We start from the raw sequence: 10,797 nt of genomic DNA on the forward strand, positions 1-10,797 counted from the left end.
AAATATAACCTAAGTAGCACCTGAGTCGAAACAGTATTCATTGTTTTTGGTCTTTCGTTTCCGTAGGAGATGTGGACACCGCAGTGCTGGCCAAGTGTAACCCCTGTCTGTCCAGCCCCTGTCAGAACCACGGCATCTGTCACAGCGACCTGATGGAGATCTACAGGTGCAGCTGTCCTCCAGGATTCAAGGTCAGAGCTTTGCACTGCTACAAACTATCTGTGAATAACCAACGATGTGTGTCGCAGCTCTTTAAATATGCATTATTAATAGCAAAAAAAATATCTGTTCTGTCTCAGGGAAAGAACTGTGAGACAGCTCTGAACGCCTGCGTGTGTAACCCGTGTGCCAACGGAGGAACCTGCCAAGTCAATGAAGATGATGAGGCAGAATACAGGTGAGGAAGGCACAGCTTTCAAATCAGCACTACACAGCAACGCAATAAAATCAGAGGAACTTTGCGTGTTGACATATTGAGTGTGTGTTATGCAGTTGCACATGTCCGCTGGGCTTTGAGGGCCCTACTTGCCAAACCAACATTGAAGACTGTGAAGACAACGACTGCGAGAACGGAGCGACCTGCATCGACGGAATCAATAACTACACCTGTTTTTGTCCCCCCTACTACACAGGTAAGTGCATATTTAAATATTCAGATTATTTATCCTGGATTGAAAATCAAAGAAAGTTCTTGTTTTGCTGTTTCATACTTTAACAACTGAAGTACTTGTTTGTGCTCAGGGGAGATGTGCGAAGAAATGGAGGATGTGTGCGCCCCCGGACGGAGCCCCTGCCAACATCAGTCTACCTGCCTCATCACCTCCACTGGACCCAAGTAAGTGTTTTCTGCAGGCAACATTAGACACAGCAAAAAGTGATGATATATTAAAGAATAGATGTTGATGTGTATTTAGTAGGTATCTCGGCCCCGCTTTGTGCAGCTTGATTCCAGTGTTGTGTGTGTGTGTTGCAGGTGTGTGTGCGCTCCTGGTTACGTTGGTGATGACTGCAGTTTAGACTACAATGACTGTGAGGAGCATCGCTGTCAGAACGGAGCTCAGTGTTTGGATGAGCTGAATGGATACTCGTGCATCTGTCCTGAAGGATACAGGTGAGAAGAGCACAAGGGGACCACGCACAGGCTCCATTGTTTCTTCCATCCAATACAATCCCTCGATCTTTCTCTTCCATAGTGGTCAGCTTTGTGAGGTTCCCGCCTCTCCCCTGTCCCTGTGTGAGCTGGCCGACTGCCAGAACAACGCCCCCTGTGTGGAGCGAGGGGGTCGCGCCCTCTGTCAGTGTCCTCCAGAGTTTGGGGGGCCACGCTGCGAGAAGCTGGTCAGCGTCAACTTTGTGGACAGAGACTCGTACCTGCTGCTCTCCGACCTCAAGAACTGGCCTCAAGCTAACATCACCCTGCAGGTACTCACAGTGTTTGTTAATCAGAGGTGGAAAAAGTACACACATTCTTTACTTTAGTAGAGGTACTGATACTTATGTAAAAACAGACATTGTGAAAATACAGGCTCTGAAATGTACTCACAGTATAAAAGTATCAAGTAGCCGTCTAAAGAACATTTACTCCAGGTGTTTTTTTTAAGAAGTTGGTGCGCAATTATGCTATATTTAAATCTCGAAGATCTCTGTTTCGTTCTCTTTGGCGGCACCTATGGTGATAAACTGTAATTGCGGGAGCACACTTCCCAGATATCCAGACAGTGTTGCATGTGTGACGTCCACAGTTGGCTCCGGTTGTAACTCTTGATTTTCCTCACTGACGGTCGCTTTCCTTTTTAGACTGTTTGCTTCATCTGAGCGTCGAGTTTGTTTCTTTTTCTTTGGATTTTCACTTCTTGTTGAAGTTGTATCTGTAGTCATCCATCTTTTCTTTGTTTGTTCAGCCATAGTAGATTACTGTTTACTTGCAACACTTGCAGAGAGCGGAAAAGCAGCCGCTTAGCTCCGCCTACCCTCTCTGGCAGACCAACCACTGCTGGCTGATGGAAAACGCGTCACTAACTGGGCGCCGCTTGTGATTTTTTTCTGCAAAAGTTGCACCAGACAGTCAGTCTGTAATACTGCAAATGCAAAGGCTTTCATCAGCGGGCCATAGGCTCAGTCACCCTTGTGTTACCTTATTCAGTGATAGATAGAGACTTAGCAGACATTTATTTAAATGAAAATCTTCAAGATTATGACTTTAAATAAAAATGATTTCCCTCAAATGCATTCGAGCTAAAGTAATAAGCCCAGTTTGAAACTGAAAGTGTAGAAACTGCAGGTATTTGTGCTAAAATGTGGGTGCAAAAGTAAAAAGCTGTAAATAAGTACCCAGGTAAAGAACACGTACCTGAAAACTTAACTTATATACATTGATGAAGAATTTGAACTCCTGTGTTAATGTGTGAACATTTCTATCATTCCTGTGTTGATGCTGAATAACTCAAATGCACACTGCAACATGTTTGCCTCTGTAGGTGTCAACAGCTGAGGACAATGGTATCCTGCTGTACAATGGAGACAATGATCATATTGCTGTGGAGCTCTTCCAAGGTCATGTCAAGGTCAGCTATGACCCCGGCAGCCAGCCAGGACATGCCATCTACAGGTGAAGCATCATGTGCCCTTTGAGAAGATGTAGTTTATAGCCATGTTTGTCTTTATATCTAATATGTACTCTCGATGTTCCTCCTTCAGCACTGAGACGATCAACGATGGCCAGTTCCACACAGTGGAGCTGGTGACCTTTGACCAGATGGTGAACCTGTCCATCGACGGGGGTCTCCCTACCACAATGGACAGCTTCGGGGCGGTGCGGCCCCTCAACAGGGAGGCTCCACTATACGTGGGGGGTAGGGGCCCTCTCCAGAACACACCTCCCTCCTCTGCAGGCACTCTTAACTACTACACTACTGTCAATCACCACCCCTCCCCCTCGCTTTGTCACCACCGCAACCAAACCCTGCCCTCAGCCATGCAACCCTTCAACCCCATCCTACCCAGCACCAGACCCTTTCCTCCACCCACACCATCCCCTCCTTCAGTCATGACTGTGTTTGCTAGGGGCCACACCTTATAGTGACATGAAACAGACAAATTTAAAACCCAATAGTTAAAGTGTTAACGGCTCATTTTTCACAGCGGGTAAAGTACGCCCTCTAGTGATTACCGTAAGAACTACCAGACACAGTCTTTACTTCAGCTTTGTTTTGTATCTGCATGGATTTACTTCCAGAGAATAGGATCGTTTTTAAATGTAGTGAGTTATTTAGCCACTCTTGACATTTTCAAACTCAAAATTCAGTTGATTATTGACAAAAGAAAGCCGCTCTAACATGCGGTCCCAGTTTCAGGGTGGACCGTTACTCAGGAGTGGCTGAATATGTGTACAGTGTGTTTCAGTACCGTCATGTGTTGTGTTGTGCTGCGTTGTCTCCAGTCATACTACCACATGGACTTTTTTCCATTCCTCTTTGCCTTCCTCTCTTTCAACATGATGTGTCTTATGATGCAGACGCAAAATACAACAATTGGATTCATAATTTTATATTCCCTTTTGGGACGCACATGTTTGAAAATCCCTTCCTCCATTACCTTCATACCAGCCCTGTGTTAGCTGTCTGTTTGTGCTCCGTTCTGCAGGTCTTCACACCCCTAAAACATTCTCTCTCTCCTCCTCCAGGTATGCCGGTGGACGTACACTCAGGTGCTTTCCGTCTCTGGCAGATCCAGAACGGTTCCAGTTTCCACGGTTGCATCCAGAACCTTTACATCAACAACGAGCTCCAGGACTTCACCAAGACGCAGATGAAGCCCGGCGTGGTACCGGGCTGCGAGCCCTGCAAGAAGATCTACTGTGTGCATGGCATCTGCCAGCCTGATGGGGCCCAGGGACCTGTGTGCCACTGCCAGCCAGGCTGGAGCGGGCCGCACTGTGACCAGCCTGCTTCCAACCCCTGCCAGGGCAGCAAGTATGTCAGCAAATGGGATAGAATGGAAAGAAACACAAATTGGTTATCAAGTATAGTACTTGACTAAATGTATTCAAATCCATGACGCTGCTCCTGAAACATTAACGTCATTGATTTATTTATTGAACAGGGAATCTAATCAAGGTGATTTTGTCTCACTAGGTGTGTCCATGGAAAGTGCATCCCACTGGACCCTGAGTCGTACCGCTGCGAGTGTGTGGAGGGTTACCGCGGTGCCCTGTGTAACCAACAGGGGGAGCTGTTCAACCCCTGCCGCCGCCTGAACTGCAAACATGGCCGCTGCCAGATCTCAGACACAGGAGATGCTTACTGTCACTGTGAAAGTGGCTACACTGGGGAACTTTGTGATGCAGGTGATTCTTTAAGAGAATAAAACACTTTAAGAAGGTGATACTATTCTGTTAGGATACTTATATCTGTGGGTGTTTCTCCTGCTTCCCAGAGTCTGAGTGTCGAGGGGAGCCCGTGCGAGACTTCTACCAGGTACAGCGAGGCTACGCCATCTGCCAGACGACACGCACGGTCTCCTGGGTGGAGTGCACCGGAGTGTGCGACTCGGGGGCCTGCTGCGCCAGCCAGCGGATGAAGCGCCGGAAATACACCTTCGAATGCAGCGATGGGACTTCCTTTAGCGAGGAAGTGGAAAAGACCATCAAGTGCGGCTGCGTGGGCTGCATGTAGCGCCGCTTGCTCCCATCTCCTGTCGCTGCTGCCGAGCAGAAGATAGAAAGAAAGAAGAAAGAAAGGAAGGATAGAAGGAAGAGAGAGGACTGGAGGAAAGTGAGGGAGGGAAAGAAAGAGAGAAAGAGAGTATAAAGAATATATATAAAACCTCTATCTATATATTATGGACAACAATGTTTGTAAAATAGGACATTTCCTCCCCTTCCGAGGGTGTGTGACCTACAGTAACACAGAGAAACCAACATCATGCGCAACAATGTAGAAGTGACAACAACGGCAACACAACCATTGTATCTGCAACATTGTTTCAAGGGGTCCAGAGATTTCAAAGGCGTTGCATTCAGAGTGAAGCATCCCTCCAACCCAAATTACTCCCAGTGTGAATTCCCCATCCATCTGACGGCCGAGCCACCATCTACCATCTTTACTTCGTGGAGGCAGGGAGGACAGCGGGGTCCAGCCGGGCTGAGAACGACAGAAGAGAGGCAGCGAAAGACAAGACGAGAGGAACAGAGGGGACGAGAGGAGAGCTGGACCGTTTGACTTGGCAAAGCTATCTTGAGTTGAGCTTGGCTGGGTTACCTGGACTGGGCTCGATGTGGTTTGGGTTGAGTTTAAGTTGGTGTAGCAAATTTCTCTGCCGGGATACAGTCATCCATCCACACATGCACATGTAGAAGTGAACAAAAAGGAGAAGGTAGGGTTGGAGTGGCACATAATGCAGTGCGGACGTCGTGGCTTGGAGGCCAGGCGGTCTGGTGTCACAGTTGTTTGCTGTGAGGTAACATAGAGACTGCACTGACTAGCAGCACTGAAAAGGACAGTCATACACCTCCCTGAAGTACATCATCACACATGCATGGTATACATACATTTACAGCAAACCGACCTGGCGCTGGAGGTGCCCAGTGGTTCTAATTCCCCCAGCATACATTGCCTCAGGGTTAGGATAATTTGGATAACCCCGCCCCCTTTGAGCAGGAGGCCGTTCAGCCCTGCTCCTCTTGATGCCTGCAGTATTAAACTTGTGCAAACTGTTGCATGTGTGGAGAAGAGTTTGCCAACAAATATGTCGTGCTTCTTAATATCATTATAAATGTTATTACAAAACAAAAAGGTTGCAGAATCATCTTCTGGTTTTTGTTTTGTTCCGTCTAATTTCTCATATTGATTTTTTATTTTTGTTATATTTTGTTATATTTTGTCTCATGGTGTAACCTAACTCCTTTAGCCGCCCCCCAACCTTCCCCAACAACCCTTTATATAGAAATGCCTAACAGATTCTAATATATATATATTTGTATTTCATTTTGGTATAGTATTTTTCTATGTTAAAGAGTAAGTCTGTTTCTGGAAGCTTTGGGACCGGTGGAAAGGCATTCAGTTGGTTCCTTAGGTGTTTTTATTTGTTGATCTCATTTGCGCCAACAAGGTAATTAATTACGTAAAATTGGCCAAAAATACAGCAGCTGGTTGGCCTTGTTGTATAGAAGGCAGTATTGGTCTAGAATTATGTTTAATATTGTATATGTTGTCTTCCATGTGAATATTACATCTAATTCATGAGAGTCTGTGCTTGTTTTTATTTATTTTATCTTAAGGCGTTTTCCTGTAGAGAGTCAAAGGCATAAATGTCGCTGACTTTCAACTATTTTCAAAAATTTCAAAAAGATGAAAAAAGGTAAAATAATAAATAAAAATAACATAAAAATCTGTAAGGTATTTGTAACATCACTTAATAGCGAGTTACGACAGTGTTTTCCTTCCTCTCTGGCTCAGACATTCCTCATTTGCTGCGGGGGAGGGGGGGCCGGAGAGGTCAGAGCTGGGGTTAAAGGACGTCCCCCCTCAAATTTACCTTGTAATTACCATACCACACTTAAGATTGTTTTCATGCTCGTTTCGTTGACGTGCTGGGTTGTATCTCCGTCATTTTAATTTTGAAAAGCGGAGGTGTGTTTTTTTTCGTTCGACAGAGTTAAAGTAGTCAAGCTCAACTGATCATAAGCTGCTTGTCAAGCCAGAAGAAAAAAAGGATGAAGTTGCTTCCTTGGACAATGGTCATAAAGTAAATCATCCTACAGCTGTTTGAGTAGGTGTGTAGCAAAAACATGCCTGCTAGTGACAGGTGATGTATGAGGACGGTCCGGACATTTCAACGTCTGTCAGTTGTTACTGGCTATCCACACAAAAAAAGAAGAAATGGTGCCAATTACAGTGAACACAACAGTCATACCTGAATGTATAAATGTGTATAGATAAATATGACCTATGCTTATTCATGAAGTGGTAACTTTTAGCTGTTATTTAGTTTCCAATGTAAGATATAGAAATCACATACTGTTCAATAAGTGACAGTCCATCAGGATGGCTTACGGCATCGCTCTCCCTGCAGACTGGGATTGTGTTAATCCATTTTGCTGGTCTTAATGTTGAAAGTCTCTTTATAGTGTGCAAGGCTGCAGACCCAGAGCTCAGCTCGTTACAATGCACACAAAGCTCCTACTCATATTGCTACCCATGTTGACTTTGTTTTACATGCTGTTGATGTGATCCAGTGGTGTACAATAGCATTAAAAGAAGATCTCGTTAAGGATACTGATGAACAGTCACTGTAACTCTTAGGCTTTGTGCCTCCTAAAGGTGCATATGTAGTCGAATGTGGCTTTCTTTCCATGTCTCCTTTCCTTCCTCTGCACTGATCTGTACTGGACCGGTGCATTCAACTTCCTGGTAGACATCTTAGTGGTGCTTGTGCTATATTGAGATGTAATTCAGTTGTCTGGTCACATGACTAGAAACACAGATTTTTCATCCTATGAACTATATACATAAATATGTTATTGTAAGCAACACAATGTCTCTGTTGTATTGAACTGGTGCAAAAACTTAAGAATATCCCTGGTTGGGTTCTGTCTGTCCGTCTTTTTGTTACAGGATTGATGGTGGGATTAAACTGAAAAACTCCCAATAATGCTGAATGTATGTAGTGCCACCGACAAAATGTTTACCAAACCTCCACTCTTTTTCATTAATTAAACTTAAATGTGTGTGCTTTTAACCACGTGTCGGTGATTTCTTTTACTTTTTTGTTAGACAAAACTTAAAGTAATAATCCTGCAGATTTTCATGTAAATAAATGTCTGTTACGTCACTATATCGCCGAATGAGGTCACACAATGGTGACTGAGCCTATGGCCTTTGCATTTGCAGTATTACAGACTGGGTGTGCCCACTAACAAGCGGCACCCAGTTAGTGATGCGTTTTCCATCAGCCAGCAGTGGTTGGTCTGCCAGAGAGGGTAGGCGGAGCTAAGCGCCTGCTTCTCCGCTCTCTGCAAGTGTTGCGAGTAAACAGTAATCTACTATGGCTGAACAAACAAAGAAAAGATCGATGACTACAGATACAACTTCAAAAATAAGTGAAAATCCAAAGGATAGGAAACAAATTCGACGCTCAGATGAAGCAAACAGTCTAAAAAGGAAAGCGACTATCAACTGGAGCGTCACACATGCAACCCTGTCTGGATATCGTTTATCACCATAGGTGCAGCCAAAGAGAACGAAACTGAGATCTTCGAGATTACAACTTTATCTAACAAATCTTTACTAAATTCACAACTTTAATTAGCAACTGGAAAGACAATTCATTGTGAAAATCTGGAGGGACATCGACCATATTTCAGGGTCCAATGACTCATATGACCCTTCAGCTGCGGTTACTTGAACATACATACTTGAACAGCTAACGTTAGCGTTCAACCACTTAAACAATACAATAATAAAGGCATAAATTCCAAGGCAAACTGTAATGTTAGCTACAAATGAACACCTTTCATTTAGCTTATTGGCAAGGTTACTTGTTAGCATGGCCTACTAAGTTAGCAAGCTAATGCACTGCCCTGCGGTTGCTAAGGGTAATGTTAGCTAGGAGTTTACACCTGTATCATCCTATGGTGTAACAGGATCAAAAAATAGTTAGCAAGGAAACAGGTAAATTCTAACATTAACTTAGCTGTTGTGAGAAAGTAGCTAATGGGTTATTACATTTGTTTGAATTTAGATTTATCCATGATCGTTTTAATCTCTGATCAAGCAGGGAAGGGGTCAAAAAATGAGAGTGTAACAAAAGGTTTATACGATTTACAAACTGGAATACAGCAGTGACATGATAATGTCGTGTTATCTTCCCACCGCAAGTTCAGAAGAACATGGCCGCCATGTCAATATGGTGAATTGACATTGCAGCCGTTGTGTCAAAGGTCGAGAATGAAATTTGGACAAAATAGAGGAGTTTACCTGTGTCCTGACTGATAAGGGAAAGTGTGTCCAATTACGGGATAAAAGAAAAAATAAAAGGTTCAAGATGTATTAAAGAGCTTATTGACTGTGAGAAAACATCCTTCCTGTTTACATCACCCAATCGTCTTAATATCATCTGATGCGGTCCGGAGCGTGCTCAGAGTGAGACCTTGTAAACCCTTGTGCCTCTGAGAGTAGCCTTGTGATATAGGTAAAGGGGAAAAGTGTACTCACCATAGGAGCACTCTGTGGAGAGAGTTTCTGTGGATCAAGAAAAGAAGGTTGAAAACTCATCACCTCAGTAGAGTCGATTGGTTTTTTTTAACCGCTTGGTGACTGTAAATAACGAATGTAATTGTCTAAACAGGACGCTCAGTGATGTCTTTGAAACTGGAGCATCCCTGGTATCCAGTATGGTAGCCTTAGTTTAACTGCCCTATGTGTGGGACCCATTCATCTTTACAAAAGAAGGTGTTCTCTTTTCAGCTTCAGTTGGACACAGAATTTTTGCATTTCACAAAAAAAGGTGAATGAATTACCAACTTCCTTTTGCAACATCGGTTTTGGTGAGAAGTCATTCGTTCAACCGCTGATTTGTGCAGGAACTGAGGTGACTGAGAAGGCCAACTGTTTCCCAATCTGTCCCACAGTGGGAGCTTCCTGTGGTGCTCAGGTCTCTTGCTTGTGAGCCGTATGGCAGGTCAGGGCAGGTCCCCGCCATGTGGAATACCTTCATTGGCTACAATACGGCATTTCACAAATCTGGCAGACTTGACATGAAGGCACAGTCCACAAGGGAAGCGGATGCTTCAACTGCCCAGTTCTCATGACTGTAAATGTCAGTATCAGGGAGCAGTATGCTTTAAATATGGTGCTAAATAGATCCTCAAACATGAGCCTACGAGCCTGTTTACACCTGGTATTAACATGCGTTCTGGGTGATCTGATCACAACTGGCCAGCCCTGAGTATATCTGTTTGCACCTGGCATTAGAAAGCATATCCACGTGTCTTCACTGATCACTTCACCGCATGGAAGGGTCTGTTACTCAAAATAATTATTGGCTTGGAGATGTAGAGTTGGCAAACTTTCAATGTAGAAACTCAAATACAGACATGCACATCCCGTAGTGCAAGGGTGGCCAACCCTGCTCCTGGAGAGCTACCTTCCTGCATGTTTTAGGTTTCTCTGAACTCTAACACACCTGATTCGAATGTTTTGCTCATTACCAATCCCCTGAGAAGCTTCAGTTGGTTGATAACGAGCAGATCATTCAAATCAGGTGTGTTAGAGTGCAGAGAAACGTAAACCATGCAGGAAGGTAGCTCTCCAGGAGCAGGGTTGGCCACCCCTGCCTTAGTGGGTGCTGGATCCAAAAACAATCAATTATTAAAAAAAATATATATCAACATCCGCACACCAGGAAGCTCAAAAAACTTCCAGGTGTGCAGATCTTGATATATTTTTGACAGACTTTCAGTGTAGCCCAGGTCACATTTGCAAACACACTTATAAAAGAATGTGGCCACACGTCCAAGACCAACTTTGGATGCATCCTCAATGCGTCCACACATGTACAAAGAGATGTCAACTTGTGATCTGATCACTCAGCACTCAGGTTAATACCAGGTGTAAACAGGGCCTTTGACAAACAAGTCAACAAGCTGTGTCACTTCTAGCTGTTTCTGGAGTACGCAGATGATAGTTAGCAAGCTTTGCTCAAGCTTTTTTACTTCTTCCAGTCGAGCTGAAACGGCATTTTGAGAGTATCTAGCTTCCGTATCGTGACGTATTACGGAGTGAAACAGGACGTGCAGGC

The 10,797-nt window shown here is 44.2% G+C and overlaps 1 protein-coding gene across 4 annotated transcripts in view; it reads left to right on the plus strand.

The window, feature by feature from the left end:
- Positions 1-7,737, plus strand: part of slit1a (slit homolog 1a (Drosophila)) — a 110,217-nt gene extending 102,480 nt beyond the window's left edge. For 2 of the 4 annotated variants that reach the window (XM_069658164.1, XM_069658165.1), the window contains 11 exons: positions 67-191; positions 300-397; positions 493-632; positions 742-835; positions 974-1,111; positions 1,194-1,422; positions 2,478-2,608; positions 2,698-2,891; positions 3,683-3,971; positions 4,134-4,345; positions 4,435-7,737. In XM_069658164.1, the coding sequence (XP_069514265.1) occupies positions 67-191; positions 300-397; positions 493-632; positions 742-835; positions 974-1,111; positions 1,194-1,422; positions 2,478-2,608; positions 2,698-2,891; positions 3,683-3,971; positions 4,134-4,345; positions 4,435-4,673 (1,889 nt within the window). In that variant the 3' untranslated portion in view covers positions 4,674-7,737. The remainder of the gene's footprint in view (positions 1-66; positions 192-299; positions 398-492; positions 633-741; positions 836-973; positions 1,112-1,193; positions 1,423-2,477; positions 2,609-2,697; positions 2,892-3,682; positions 3,972-4,133; positions 4,346-4,434) is intronic. The other 2 variants (XM_069658166.1, XM_069658167.1) reach the window with 1 other exon arrangement.
- Positions 7,738-10,797: the final 3,060 nt, after the last annotated feature.

The sequence above is a fragment of the Semicossyphus pulcher genome, unplaced genomic scaffold (genome assembly GCF_022749685.1).
Source record: "Semicossyphus pulcher isolate SPU_LCO1_2020_fin unplaced genomic scaffold, fSemPul1.0.p SCAF_12, whole genome shotgun sequence".
Classification (NCBI taxonomy): domain Eukaryota; kingdom Metazoa; phylum Chordata; class Actinopteri; order Labriformes; family Labridae; genus Semicossyphus; species Semicossyphus pulcher.